The sequence below is a fragment of the Chrysochloris asiatica genome, unplaced genomic scaffold, assembly GCF_000296735.1.
Source record: "Chrysochloris asiatica unplaced genomic scaffold, ChrAsi1.0 scaffold00010, whole genome shotgun sequence".
Classification (NCBI taxonomy): Eukaryota; Metazoa; Chordata; class Mammalia; order Afrosoricida; family Chrysochloridae; genus Chrysochloris; species Chrysochloris asiatica.
In genome coordinates this window covers 34,474,337-34,490,349 of record NW_006408528.1, presented here as the reverse complement: position 1 = coordinate 34,490,349, position 16,013 = coordinate 34,474,337, and the positions used below count along the sequence as shown (strand labels likewise).

The 16,013-nt window shown below is 37.7% G+C and overlaps 2 protein-coding genes across 2 annotated transcripts in view; one reads left to right on the top strand and one right to left on the bottom strand.

Moving 5' to 3' along the window:
- The window catches only part of FBXL13 (F-box and leucine-rich repeat protein 13), a 298,456-nt gene extending 297,334 nt beyond the window's left edge, over positions 1-1,122 (top strand). The window contains exon 22 of the mRNA XM_006834402.1: positions 1,042-1,122. Within this exon, the coding sequence (XP_006834465.1) occupies positions 1,042-1,122 (81 nt within the window). The remainder of the gene's footprint in view (positions 1-1,041) is intronic.
- Positions 1,123-3,154: 2,032 nt separating this feature from the next.
- The window catches only part of FAM185A (family with sequence similarity 185, member A), a 57,898-nt gene continuing 45,039 nt past the window's right edge, over positions 3,155-16,013 (bottom strand). The window contains exons 6-8 of the mRNA XM_006834401.1: positions 14,624-14,719; positions 8,538-8,672; positions 3,155-3,267 (exon numbers count right to left, since the gene is read on the bottom strand). Coding sequence (XP_006834464.1) covers positions 3,155-3,267; positions 8,538-8,672; positions 14,624-14,719 — 344 coding nt within the window. The remainder of the gene's footprint in view (positions 3,268-8,537; positions 8,673-14,623; positions 14,720-16,013) is intronic.

The following is a 16,013-nucleotide window of genomic DNA, read 5'->3' as shown; positions in this document are numbered from 1 at the left end:
CCAGGGGGCCTGGAGGAAGGTAGACTCTCCAGTGAGTAGTATTCAATCTGACTAGACAGGGCTGATGCAATGAAATGCAGACGGGTCTCTTGTGATACAACAGTGAATAATTGTTATCAGGGCTAATTGTGAAGGTTGGAAATGTAAAGGTAGACATTTTATAGCAAGGAGGGGAGTGATTTAACTTTTCAATCTAGGAGTGGAGGTCCCTAGGACCATCAAGGGAGAAGAGCGGAGAGTGGGACCCTACCCAGAGAAGCAGTGATGCTTGAAATGAAGGCAGAGATGATGACGTGGAGTGATGGAGCAGCTGGAGACTTTAGATCCAGAGAGGGAGAACGACTGTGTGCTGAAGACCTGGGGGGTACAGGGGGCAGGCTTGCAAGGTATACCCTTTGGTTGGTTGATGATGCATGGAGGGGATTGTAACCATGGCAATGAGACGATCTACGATAGAATGAATGTAAAATTAATGTTTTCCCATGTAAACTATCACAATAAAATATTTAAGAAAAAAAAAAAAAAGACAACAGTTACTTTTACACTTCAACAGAATTCAAATGATCACATGCCAATCTATCGTTATTTGATATTATTTAATACTGATGCTTGTTGGAGCCCAGGAGAAAGCACAGTTCTGATCTGACTGTCACAAACAAGCTGCTTCAAGTATTTGATCAGTCTTTTAACCTTATTATTTCTTCTATTGCTCATCTCTAAAATGGGATTAATACCTGTTTTTGTACACATCACAAGTTTGCAATAAGGATAAAACTAAATATAAATGAACTCAATGTTATTTCAAAAAGTTATTTTAAAGGACTCTAACAGAGTCCTGGTGTGGCGCTGTGGGTTAATGTGCCAGTCTGCAAAGCCACTTGAACAGCAAGGTTGGTGGTTCAAGCTCACCAACGGCTCCTCAGAAACCCTTTACAGGGTCACTATGGGTCAGCATCGACTCGACGGCACTTAACAATAACAACAGATATTATAGGGCACTTGTATTAGCTAAATGCTTTTAATAATTCTCCCCCTTAAGAGGTTGATTTTGAATTAAAGTACCACCACTCAGTTGTGGACTCGTTCCTGGAAGTGGATGATAGTAATGAAATAACAGGTTGAGTGGGCAGTTTTAAGATCCGAGCCAAGACACCTAAGATGACTGTTGACAGAGGTGGTTCTTAACTGATTTGGAGATTTCTGGCAGCTGCATAAAAGTGGGCTTTGGAAGTCTGGCCCCTATGTGTCTCGAACAAACAACTGGAGAAACCTATAAAAGATGCAGCGGCTTTCTAAAGGAAGTTAAGGACACCTGCCTGGGAAAGACCAGCATGAGGAAAAACATACCCTATTATATACTCAGATGTTGTTTTATTGACAGTTTGCGCCAAAACACTTTCATAAGTGTTTCTTTTAAAGAAGAACAAGAGACATATTCACTCATTCTGGGGAAACAAATTTTATAGCTACTGGAATGAAAGAAAAGGGGTAGGTGTTAGAAAAAAAAGTGGGCTATGAAAGGAGATTAAGAAGTTTCATGGGCAGGTGGAGTAAACTTCAAGTTCACCATGCAAAGCTCTCATCCAAAAATATTAACTTAGGTCTTTCACTTTTAAGTATTTGGGCCCGTGTTCAGGAGTGTAAAATATGGCAGCTTTTCCTTTCTACTTAGGAGGTGATTTTGTGATCCAAAAATGTACAATTAATCATTTTAAATATAGTTAACTGCTATCATGTTCTTGAATGATGTTTCTGGCTGTCAGCTAATTTCATAAAGTTTCTTTTCAGTAATGATAATGATCTAAATAATTGCATGAGGGTACTAAAAATCACCTCATTTCCTAACATTTTTCTCTACATAATAGTTTAACAGCCCCCCATAACCACATAAAACATACTCATGTGTATCTTCAAAGCTTGTACAAATTCTGATTTCATGAAGGGTGAACTAAAAGGTGATTCTAAGATATTCCAGAAAGTTGACTTTTTATTTCATAAATTAAGAGTTAAAAACAGACAAAACTTTAAAATATGAGACATTTAAAATGAAACTATTGTAAATCATAACATTTGGAAAGATTTATTAGAAATCAGTGCTTAGGAACTGATTTATCTTAACCATAAAAATTACAATATAATAGATACAATTTATATATTCCAGCAGTAAACAAGTAGGTGATTAAAGAAAGGCAATTAATAAAATAACTTTAAAAGTACACTATTATAAAAGTGAAAATCAATTTTCATACATAAAGCTATAAAGTAGCTCAATGTTTCTTCTACCCAACAAGGTATGTCTTAAATTATACAAAAATATTAAGAATCACTAGCAATTGCATCACATTTATGATAAGTGTTGTTATTCATTGCTTGAATTTATAATGTTAATAATATGGGTTACCAAGTAGAAAGCATATACATAGGAGCTACAGTACACAGAATTCTAAGATAACTGCCCCCATGATCTTCTATATTTAATCTTGTATAATTTCCTTCCCTTAAACGTGAATGGGAACTGTTAATTTTATGACATATCCCTTCTCGTATATGACAAAAGGAAGATATCTTGGATGGGCCTGTCTAATCAACCCAGCCCTTTAAAAGCAGTTTTCTCCAGCTGGTTGCAGAAGAAGTCAGCTATTCAAAGCACACAAAGAATTCAATGCACAGTTGCCATCTTGAAGATGGAGGGGATCATATGAGGAAGGATGTAAGTAGCTTCGAGAAGTTTACAGCTGCTGCCGGCTAACAATCAGTGAGAAAGCAGGACCTCGATCACACAGGTACAAGCAACTGGATTCTGTCCAAGTGAATGAGCTTAGACACGGATTTCCCCCCAGTCCTCCCAGAGAAGAATTCAGCTCAGTCCTGTGATACCCTGAACAGAGAGAGCCCCACAGCACCCCACTTCTGACCTACAGGTGTTACATTAAACTGATAAGTTTAAAGTAATCTGTTACACAGCAATGACAAAGAAAAGCCAATTCAATAGCTACACTTCATGTTTGAAAAAGCGCTCCTCCAAAACAAAACACTTCATCAATATTCATTTCCATTTGTTTACTATATCGACATGAACAGTGGTATTTGCATATTTATAGTCACAGGGCTGCTTTTCATTGTTTACATTTCATAAAAACAATGCAAACCATGCTTAGTCCTGCATTTTCAGTGACTGAAACCAGCTCTGACTTCTAAGACTTACTGTGCCTTTTGGGGCATCAGCCTTAATCCATTTCTCATGATTGCTTGCTTCATTAATGACTCCTGAAACACAAAATTGCAAAAAGTTACCCATTAATTAATAATGGCAGCATTTTACTATACAGATCCTAACAACACATCTCTGAAACAGGAAAGTATCTTAGACATGAAACAACTCAATGAGAAAGCTCCTAGAAAGTGTCGGAGACTTCACCCAAGAAGAGTCCCTCTTCAAAGCTGTGAGTGTATCCGTGTAAAAGTAATTACAACAACCAGTAAAATCAAATGAAGCAAAACGATGACCTGTGGTACAGTCCAGCCAGCATCACTCATACACAGAGGAACAGCAATGTGCTGACCGATTCCAAAGAAGCACCAAATGCCATTCCAGCTAGTATCTAGCCCCAATCTTCAGATGATTCAGAAGTATAAAAGAAAAATTCATAGTCTTTTTGACCCAATCTGACTGAATTAAACATAGTTCTGGCTGAATTTACTTGCCTGCCTGGTTTCCACGTTTACTCCAGTTAATGCGCACCTTTTACAAGCTCCTGTTATCTGGGTTAACTGTAGTTAAGTGCCACAGAGTCACTGCTGACTCATAGTGACCTTGTATAGTTTCCAAGGAGCAACTGGTGGGCTTGAACCATTGACTTCGTGAGTAGCAGTCCAGTGCTTATCCTACAGCTCCACACCAGGGCTCCATTGTTTAGAAACCATAAAAACGGAAGCAATTTCTCTCTATGATCAACCCAGAATGTGGAAGAAAGACATTCTGACAAAGAGAATCTTGACATAGCTTTCTCTTGTATAAAGAGGGACCAAGAACTATTCTTCATAGCAAGGATGTAAGAAAGGGAATTGGTTAAAAGGGTTGGATCTGGCTCTATCTAAAGTTTCCCAGACAACTTATAGGGGTTTTGTTTAACAAGCTTTTTTTGGAAAAATAAGGTCACGGTACCAAGTCAGTTTCTACAAATTTCTGTGACATCTAGTTAAAGCTGTTTAAACATTTATCAGTGATGCTTTAAGATTCCACCTGAAGGACTTGTAGCTATGAATGAAAATCTCTGTAATTAGTTCTTAAGCTTCTATACTCAATTATCCCACAGAAGCCCATTCCGTACCCCCAGCCCAAAGACTAGCCAATCAAACAACTGTACTATAATTTCTTTGCTCCCTGGATTTTATCTTTGTTATGAGTTCTTTAGTTGAAGTTATCAGTTCTCACTTATATGGGCTAGTCTTCCTGCATTCGAATGCATCTTTTTTTCTAATAAATCCTCTTAATCTCATTTTTTAAATTAAGTGGTTTTTTCCGTTATATTGTTGTTGTTAGGTGTCACTGAGTCAGTTCTGATGCATAGAGAATAACAGACATTATACTGGATTAAAAACAAATAAATAAAATAACTTTATTGAAGTAAAGCCGACATAAAAGAAACTGCATTCGTTTAGAATACAAGGTGTCCTGGTGGTTCTGGTACAACAGTCATGCTCTTTATCATTAACCAGAAAGCTGACAGTTCAGACCCATTCAGCAGATTCACAGGAGAATGCCTTGGCTATTTTCTTCTGTGAAGATGGCAATTAAAAAGAAAGAAACCTTATCGAGCAGTTCTACTCTGCAACATAGATTGCGATGGCAGAAACTGGCTCGACAGCACCGGACAACATTTGAAGTATACAGTGTAATAGGTTTTGACGTATGTAAAAATCTGTAAAGCCATCTCAAGATTATGAACATTCCATTACTCCCAAGTCTCCTTAGGTCACTCTTTGTAATCTCCTCTCACCCCTCCCTGCCTGTCCCACTTCACACCTGCAGCAGGCAACAACTGATTTGTCACTATTGATTGCTTTGCATTTCCTAAAATGATACATATATGCAATCATACATAAGTATTCGTGTTTTTTTTTTTGGTCTGGCCTCTTTCACCCAATATAATTATCTTGAGGTTCATGCAGCATGTATTATTTTTATTATTACTGCTGAATAGAATTCAATTGTATGAATATGCTACCCTTTGTTTATCCATTCACCTGTGGATGAACATGTGGGTTGCTTCCAGGTTTTTTCTATTACAAATAAAGTTTTTTTAAAAAATGTGTACAGGAGGTACCTGAGGGATGAACATCCAACTTATATACAACTGTAGCAATAAACCAACTCACATAAAGCATATTAAATAAAAACTTCAAGGTACATAAAATGGTTTGTAATAATGGGCACTACTTTATGACATAGCATCCTGGTGTGGTGCTGTGGGATAAGCACTAGACTGCTAACTGCAAGGTCTGCAGTTCAGACCCATCAGACACTCCTCATAAACCCTAGAAAGGGTCACTATCAGTTGGAAGGGCAGCTCAAGGAGACATAGTCAAGTATTACAATGAAATGTACAAAGACCAGGATTAAAATACCAAAAGGGAAAAACATGCTCAGCATTTCTCAAACTGAAAGAACTAAAGGAAATTTCAAGCCTCAACTTACAATATTAAAGGATTCTATGGGCAAAATATTGAATGATTAAAAAAACCTTAAAAGAAGACAGAAGGTCTACACAGAGTCATGTTCCGCCATTTCAAGAGGTAGCATATGATCAAGAACCAATGTTATCAAAGGAAGAAGTGCCAGTTGCACTGAAGATATGGACCAAAAACAAGGCTCCAGAAATAGAATTAGATGGAATACAGAAGAAATCTTTCAACAAACTGATGTAGCAGTGGAGGCACTCATTCATCTATGCCAAGAAATTAGAAGACAGATAGCTGGTCAAGTTATTAAAAGTGATCCATATTTGTGTCTATTTCAAAAGACGTGATCCAACAGAATACAGAAACCATCAAAAAAGTAAAATTTTGCTGAACATAATTTAAAAATGGCTACAACAGTACATAAACAAGGAACAGCCAGAAACTCATGCTGAGTTCAGATGAGGATGTGGAATGAAATATATTACTACTAACATAACATGGATTTTGACTGAAAGCAGAGAATTTCAGAAATATGTATATCTGTGCTTTACTGATTATGCAAAGGCTTTCAACTGTGTAGATCATGAAAAGCTATGGATAATATTTCAAGAATGGTTATGCCAGAACACTTAAACGTACTTATGATGAACCTGTATACAAACCAAGAGGCAGTCATTTGAACAGGACAAGGGGATACTGACTGGCTTCAAATCAGGAAAGGTATGTGCCAGGGTTGTAGGCTTTCACCATAGTCAATCTATATGCTGAGAAAATAATTCAAGAAGCTGGATTATATGAAGAAGAACAGGGCATCAAGATTGGCATCTGAGTTATGCAGATGATACAACTGTGTTTGCTGAAAGCAAAGAGGACTTAAAATACTTACTGATGAAGATCAAAGACCACAGCCTTAAATAAAAGTTGCATCTCAGTGTAAAGAAAACAAAAATCTTCACCACTGGACCAATAAAAAACATCAAGATAAATGGAGAAAAGATTGAAGTTGTAAAAAACTTCGTTTTGCTTGGATCCACTAATCAACACTCAAGAAAGCAGCAGTCAAGAAACCAAATGACGTAGTGTATTAGGCAAGTCTGCTGCAAAAGACCTCTTTGAAGCGTTTAAGAGCAAAGATGTCAGAGGATTAAAGTGCACTGGACTCAAATCAGGGTATATTCAATAACCTCATATGCTTGTGAAAGTTGGATAGTGAATAAAGAAGACTGCAGAAGAATTGATATGTTTGAGTTATGTGCTGGAGAAGAATATTAAAAGTACCATGGACTGCTGGAAGAACCAACAAATACGTTGGAATACGTACAGTCAGAATATTCCTTAGAAGCCAGGATAGTGAGACTGTCTCTCATACTTGGAACACATTTACCAGGAAGGGTCAGTCATCTTGCTCGGTAAAGTGAAGGGTCACGAATAAAGAGGAGGACCTCTGATGAGATGGATTGGCACAGTGGTAGCAGCAGTAGACTGCAGCATAACAATCATTGTGAGGATGGCGCAGGACCAGGCAGGGTTTCGTTCTGTGGTGCACAGGGTAGCTATGAGTCGGAACCGACTCAATGACATCTAACAAGAAGAAGAACATATGCTGTGGAAGCTGACAATGAATAAGGAAGGCTGCAGAATAACTGATGCATTTGAATTATGGTGTTGATGAAGAATATTAAATAGACTGTGGACTGCCAGAAGATTGAACAAATCTGTTTTGGAAGAGATACAACCTGAATGCTTCTTAGAAGTGCAGATGGAAAGACTTTGTCTCAAGTTCTTTGGACATGTCATTAGGAGGGACCAGTCCCTGGAGAAGATTATCTTTCTTGATAGAGAGTGAGTAAAAAGAAGAGCTGGATTGACACAGTAGCTGCAACAATGAACTCAGATAGGAACATGTGTATGGATGGTGGACTAGGCAGTGTCTTATTCCTGGTACATATAGGGAAGACCATAGAAGAATTGATGTATTTGAATTATGGTGTTGGTGAAGAATATTGAAAGTACTATGGAATGCTAGAAGAACAAACAAATCTGTCATGGAGGAAGTACAGTCAGAATGTTCCTTAGAAGGGAGGATGTCGAAACTTTGTCTCTCCTACTTCAGATATGCTATCAGGAGGGACCATTCCCTGGAGAAGGACATCATGCTTGGTAAAGTGGAGGTCACCATAAAAGAGGAATACCCCTAACAAGATGGATTGACATGGTGGCAGCAACAATGGGCTCAAACCTAACAATTGTGTGGGTGGCATATAAGGTCACTATGAGTCTGAACTGACTCGTTGCCACCTACTAACAATAACATATAGGGCTGCCATTGTGGTAGAGCTTAAAGGGAAACTGTCAGCATTTAAATATATATATATGTATATGCATTATCTATCAAAACAATAAATGTTTTGAAAAACATGGAGTCAGGAAAAATGTGCAAAAGCTATTCATCTCTGTGGAATTGAGAATTCAGTGTACTGAAAGAGTATGTTTACAAAGTGCATAATATTAAATCAAATTCCTATTTAATCATATATAATTAAATTAAATCTTTCATTATAATGACATGTATTCAGTGAATTTTTAAGTCTAAGAATTAGACAGTAATTATGCCAGAACACTTTTAAAATACATTTTATCCAATGACAAGACAATGACAAGTGCCTTTAAGTGACTAACGAGGTCTTTTAAAACAAAATATCTGCATCACGCTACCAATCAGCAATTAAAAGAGAGAGAGAGAAAAGCCAAACACTAGAACATGTGAAAGGAAGAATTTAAGAGATAGAACCCAATCCAATTTATGTCTAAACAATGACTATCCATCTCATTTGGAAAAAATGCAACCTTCTTACCAGTAACTGTTATACCATCATCCTTGTGGGCTTCAGCCATTTCCTGAACCTGGACCTCCGAGTTCACATCAACCTTCTTCGCTGATAACTGTAAGTGAGTCTGAAGAGCAGAGGGCACCTTGACAATAATAGAACCTGTAAAATTTTAAAGGAGAATTTATTCCAGCAAAGCAATAAAAAAATTCCAGTGTCTTCTATAAACTAGATCGAAAGGGCACTTTGCTTCTGGTGTCCTGTCTTTACTCTTCAGCATATTCATTTAAACAGCAGTGCCTTTTCCTTACAAGATGATCAAAGTTTCCTTCTTCCCAAGGACGTTATGAATTACTATTTCTTTTTTTGCCAATAATCCTAGCCAGCTCCTCCAGTACCAGGAAAGTCTGTAAGCAGTTCATGGCACATGTCGCTGTAGACAAGATTTGCCATTTACTAAGAGCCAGATACCTTAATTACATCCTGTTTCTTAATCCCTCTATCGATTTTATGAGTTATTATTATCCCCATCTGACAGAGGAGAACTTGCTCAAGTTTCCACTAGAGCCAGCACTGGAATCTAGACTCAGTCCAATGACTATGAAACCCATGCTCCTAATTACTGTGGTATTTCACACACTGCTACCTCACCAAATCACAGCACTGTGACCTCCCTGATCATTCTCTCACACTTAGAACTGAGATACTGTACTTTCAACTGTGCCTTGTGTTAAGAGAGAAAAATTAACAACAAAAAGATTATTTGAATTCTAATTGACTAATGCATCTTTTGAGAAAATTTCAGCCTTTTGCATGCAAGGGGCAAGAAACTCAGCTTTATTTCCAGTACAATTTTATGGTAGTGGCACTGTTGGACAAGCACTGGACTGCTCTACAAGCTCAGCACTTCAAACCCACCAACCACTTCTCATAAACCCTATGCAGGGTGCTGTGAGTCAGAACTGACTCAACAACACTTAACAACAACAACAAAGGAACAAATCAGTACTCTGTTAGCTAGTGAAAACAGTTTCTTATTTTGCAGTGCAAAATCAGCAGCACACTTCTGTTTCAGAAGCTTTTCTGTTCTGTTTCGTACATATCAAATGAAATAGGTAAGAAGCCCCTGCTCCATCTATGGACCAAGATGACCAGGATGACATGCACAGTGAATGCTGTAAAGAACCCTTTTAGGGTGCATTTAATAGTTGGTCATGATTTTTCATCTAATCTGGTTAGCACTAGGTTTAATTATCCTATGTGATTTCACATATTGTCACCAGTAAGGTGCACTCAGACTTGATTCTCACCACTAAGGTGGATTCTGATGGACAGAGAAATTGTACATAGAAGTATATTCAGAATTGCTCCTCCTAAAGTCTTTTGAAATAACTCTTGTCTCACTGGGGTTTGGCTATCCTCACAAGGGACGAACACTCATACTCACTTCTCAATAAAAAAAGAAACAAAGCATATCACCACAATAGATTTGTTTCATTAAAAACAAATTGCTTTTCAGGGCTCAAATATAAGCTACTGACAGAAGATCCCCCATAACAAAAGGTCTGAGAGCTACGCTGCTTCTGCTGCATGCTGACTGTGGAGTTCCTTCAGACTCAGCAACCCTGGATAGGGTTCCCAAGGCAGCACATTTTACAGGAGCCTCAACTTTCTTCCTAGGAGCAGCCTTTGGATTTGAACTGGTGATTTTGCAGTTACCACCCAAAGCATCACCCATTATGCTACCTACTACAGGGAAGGGCAAAAAAAGAAACAAAGAAAGAAAACTCCAGAATCCTAGAAATCCTATTTCAGTATGAACAGAATAGGCATGTTTTTCTATCACACACACTTGGAAAATAGAAAACCGTGGGTTCAAAAACATTTTTCTAGGACTTCTCTAAATACAAATCAAACCTGATAATATTATGAACTTTTCTTTCTATTCTTTAATGAATGTTGTTGTTAAATACTGCTGAGTCAGTTCTGACCCATAGTGACCCTGTGTAGGGTTTCCGAGGAGTGGCTGGTGAGCTTGTACTGCCGACCTTGTAGTTCAAACTAACTTTGCAGTCCAGCACATTAACCCACAGTGACACACCAGGACTCCTCTTAAATGAATCATGGTTTTAAATCTCTAAGAGCTTTATCTCCCTCTATATCCTTAAAAAAAAAAAAAAACTCACCAGTACCAAAACTTCCCCACTGTTTGGAAAGAATTCCCATGATTTGAAAACCTTCCCATATGTCCCATTTTTTTTTATCGTTTTTGGAAAACAGGACTCCTGTTAAGTCTTCAACCTCTTTTTTCACTTTATAAGCATATTGTCCACTTTGAAAATTCAAAAGTGAATGAATACTAGCAGTATCACTTATCGAAGGCATACGACGTCAAGATTTGTGATTTTTCCAAGGACAAAAAGTTAAGTGGAAAAGCCCTTAAGTGTGACTCCCAAGTTTTCTGAATTAAAGTCACTATGCTAACTTTCAAAAGGAAAGACAAAACAAGTGTTTTAACATTCTTTTTCACAAGGCAAATGGAGAAGACCTAAGAGACTAAAATAAATAGCTCTGAATCCTACAGTGAGATAGTGGCAGAGTTGGAATGGATTCCAGATGTCCTCACAAACCATTAAGAAGCAGTGTCCTCAATGACTTTCCACTTCTCTAAAAAGTTTCTGTTCCCAAGTGTACTTAGAATTAAAAGAACTCTTTTGTTTCTAGTATCTTTAAGCTTCAGTGATATGGTCCCAGTAGGAGAAAACACAAAATTGCAATTCTAATAAAATTTGTAACACCATATGTTATTTCAATAGCTGAACAACTTTCCAAATGATACTCAAAACTTTTTTTTAAGTGAATGTGGATTAAAAGTGGTTTTTGTTTGATTGATTGTTTTGTTTTACTTTTTGGACTATCCACAAAAAAAGAAAATACCTTTCATGCAAAAGTTGTTTATTCAGAACTCTGTTTTTATTCTGTTACTGTTGTTAAGTGCTGTGGAGTCGGTTCCGACTCATAGCGACCCTGTACATGGTTTCTCAGGCTGTAAATCTTTAAGGGAGCAGAAAGCCTCATCTTTTTCCCATGGAACAGCTGGTAGTTTCGAACTGCTGACCTTGTGGTTCACAGCCCGATTTGTAACCACTACGCTAGAGTAAATGTAGTAAAGGTATCTTCGTATCTTTTTAATACTGTTGTTTAGGTGCCTTCAAATTGGTTCTGACTCATAGCAACCCTGTGTACAACAGAATGAAACACTTGTGTTTGAGAATTGTCACTCTCACAATCATTGTAACGTTTGAGCCCACTGTTGTTGACACTGTGTCATTCCTTCTCATTGAGGGTCCTCCTCCTTCTTGCTCATCCTCTACTTTACGGAGCATGATGTCTTTCTCTAAGGATGGTTGCTCCTGACAACATGTTACAAAGTATAAGACACAAAGTTTTGCCATAATTGCTTCCAAGAAGTAATACGGCCATTATTTCTTCAAAAAAAGATTTATTTGCTCTTCTGGTGGTCAGTGGTATGTATATTCAATATTCTTCGCCAACAACATAGCTCATATTCACAGGTTCTTCTCAGGTCTTCCTTATTCACAGTCCAGCTTTCGCATGCATATGAGGCGACTGGAAATACCATGGTGGGGGTCCGGCACACCTGAGCCTTCAAAGTGAGATCTTTGATCCTCAACGTTTCAAAGAGGTCTTTTGCAACAGATCTACCTAATGTAATACATTGTTTGTTTGTTTGTTTATTTTATTTATTTATTTATTTATTTATTTTGACTGCTGCTTCTATGAGTGTTGATTTTGAATGAAAGTAATATGAAATCTTTGTCAACTTCAGTGTTTTCTCCATTTATCATGATGTGATTTATTGGTTCAATTGTGAGGATTTTCATTTTATTTACATTGAGGTACAATCCATACTGTATGGATTTATAAAATACTTTGAATAATACTGAAGCATTTAGAAGTTAAGTGAGGACATGATATTACCCTGTTTTAAAAGGGAACATCAATGGGAATACACGCTGTGATTGGTAACCACGCTCGACATCGATAAGGGGGAATGAGGGAAAAACAGCAATGAAGCGGTGAGCTAAGCCCTACAACGTTCAATAGACCTCTGTGAACCCGAGTGAAGATCTGGTTGGCCAGCAGTGTGGCAAGACCTGGGGACTCTTGGGCCCAGAGTCAGTGACATAGCCACGGAGGTCTAGAGTGGAGAGTGAAGCGTCCAGTTGATAAGAAGAAAGGGCATATGCATAAGAACATCAACACTTGCGGATGATGCCTACTTGTCCTGGCTTCGATGACTGGATGATCAGAGCTCAACCGGAGGTGAAAAGAAGAGGAAAAAAAAAAAAAAATTCTCATACAATTTGATGAACTTGACCTACACCTATGGAAGCAGTAGCTCAAAAAAGGGAACAAGTCCTTACAGCAAGAATCATTCCCACCCCCTCCACACACAGAGTAGACAGGGATGGGCAACTTGGACATTGGCTACCCAAAATGGGGGGTGGGGGGCTACAAAGGCAAGAAGTGATTGGCTTACCTTACAAGCTTTCAAGAGGGAACCTAGATCCAGAGGGCCTGGAGGAAGGTAGAATCTCCAGTAAGTAGTATTCAATCTGACTAGGCGGGGCTGATGCAATGAAATACAGATGGGTTTCTTGTGATACAATAGTGAATAATTGTTATCAGGACTGACTGTGAGGGTTGGAAATGTAAAGGTGGATGTTATATAGCAAGGAGGGGAGTGATTGACTTTTCAGTCTAGGAGTGGAGGTCCCTAGGACCATCAAGGGACAAGAGCAGAGAGCGGGACCCTACCCAGAGAAGCAGTGATGCCTGAAATGGAGCCAGAGATGATGACGTGGAGTGATGGAGCAGCTGGAGACTTTAGATCCAGAGAAGGGGAGCAACTGTGTGCTGAAGACCTGGGGGGTACGGGGGAAGGATTCCATGGAAGGGATTGTAACCATGGCAATGAGACGATATATGATAGAATGAATGTAAAACTAATGCTCTCCCATGTAAACTATCACATAATTCACAATAAATCATTTAAGAAAAATTTAAAAAAGGGTACAATATGGTTTTGAGAAGTCACACACAGCTGTGTGTCAGCACTAACTTCTGTCTTACAGACCTCTGTGTCTCACAGCATTATACGGACACGCTGACAAGGCAGCCTAGTTGAATGGGAAAGGAGTTAGAGTATTGACATAGCAAAGCAACTACTACCAGCAGAGGGTTTTCCTAATTTTGCATATAGCCCTGTTCTGACTAATTGGCATGAAATTCTAGACTTTATTTTATATAGTTAATGCAGAGTTATGATCCTTAATTTTTAATATCCAGGCCATTTCAATCACTATGGTCAAGTTACTTCACGTACTTACATTCAGCCTTCAGATGTCTAATCTAAAAAGGATACTGCTTTCAAGGAAATATTTGGACTCTGAAAATAAGCTATTTTGTATCAGAAATTAAATTATGGAAGTAGATACATCAGATGTGTCTACTCCAAAGGATCAGTAATCATTTTAGAGGGCCTTTAAGGACATATGGCAGCACTTTTCTTTCAAAGAACATCCCATTTTAGATAAAAGACTAAACTGAAAAATTCCAAGAGTTGAATTTTTTTAATTCCGAAATAACAGATAGTCAAAACATTACCTTTTTGTTTGTACTACAAAATGAAAGTCTTCGTAGCTGTCTGTTCCAAAGGTTTTGAAGATCACTGATCTATAGCATTGGTAGACTAGTCTTTAAATTAGATTCTGACAGAATTTCTCTTGAAATAACTATGTCAGTGTGGTTATGGTGGTGGTTATGTGCTGTGGAGTCAGTTCCAACTCATAGCGACCCTGTACAGGGTTTCTGAGGCTGTAAATCTTTATGGGAGCAGAAAGCCTCATCTTTCTTCTGCAGAACAGCTGGTCATTTTGAACTGCTGACCTTGTGGTTCGCAGCCAATTCATAACCACTATGCTACCAGAGCTCCTTGTAGAGAAGATAATATAACTATCGATTTCCTGAGTGTTACATAAAACCTTCTTTACACTATATGTCAAAATAAGACATTCTAGCTGACTAACCTTCATGAGATTTTAAGTCCACTTCTCCCAGTTGGCTGACATAAACATCTATGGCACCCTGGTGAGTTGAGGCTTCTAGATATCCAGAGGATGAATCTGGGAGGGAAGAAAGAAAAACAATAGCATGATCATTTTTAATCTGGTAAATAGGATTATAAATTTCAAATACTGCTACAGCATTCTGATAAGGAATTTAATGTCTTATAAAGTTTTGTATTCTCCTCATAATAATGCTGTTAAAATGTAAACACATCAGAAATCTACATTTAGACAACTAATCACAAAGTCTTTATGTGTGCAATAACCTGAATAACTTATCTCAAACATGCTTACTCTAAGACCTAATAAGAGGGAAGAACAATGTGCAAAACTATGGGTCCTTGACAGCTAAGACCATTAAGTATCATTAATATATTTAGTTTACTGTCATGTTGATAAACTTAGAAAACTGTCAATATTTATCAAAGTTACATACATATAAACAATGGCTAAAAGTTAACTAAATAAAAATCTCTTATAATTTCTCATTTTAGCAAATTTGCTAGTATTAGAAAGTGCTAGTGAAAGATTGATTACATTAGACAAAATTCTGTTGTAGTTTTTGGAATAAGATTGTTATTGTTAAGTGCCGTGAATCAATTCTGACTCATAGCAACCTTTGCAGAGTTTCCAAGAAGCTTGTAGGTTTGAACCGCTGACCTTGTGGTTAGCAGTCCAGTGCTTCTCCTACAGTGCTGCACCAGGATAAGAGAAAGATAGAAAAAAAGAAAAAAAAAAAAAGAGGAATCATGAAGCATTAGTGCAGCTGGTTTATGTCTTAGTATTTCTTTTCCTTCCAAGTTTCTTGAACTGAACAAATATCCTGAAGTCAGGGGTGGGAAGGTAATTAGTATGATAGCCCTGATTTAACAAACACTGTTGATGAGTCCAGTTTTCAAATACTCAACATTTCGAGGTCAAAGAAAAGTTAAGAGTCGGAAATAAAGAGATGAGGCACTAACACTGCTAAGTAGCTTTTCCTGCCCTTCTTTAGGACCAATTGAGTCTTCAGTTTAATATTCCATCTGATGCCCCAAAAGACTAAAGTACCTTCTTTTGTTAGAGAGAGCTCTAAAAAACCGTATTTTAACAGCAGTTTTTATTACTTTAAAATGAAAACAAAGGAGGAGGTATGGAAAAATCATGCCAAAAAGTACATCATACTTTTTATAAAAAAACAAAGAGAAAACATTTGCTCATCTACAAAGGAGTCAATCTTTTTCTTTAAGAGAAGTTTTATGTGACTACAAGGTCAGATTTTGAATAAACTGTTCAAAATCTCAAAGATAATTTATAAAAACCTATCTTCACAAACAGGCATTAAAGGTAGCTGGCGACCACATTGGTCAGC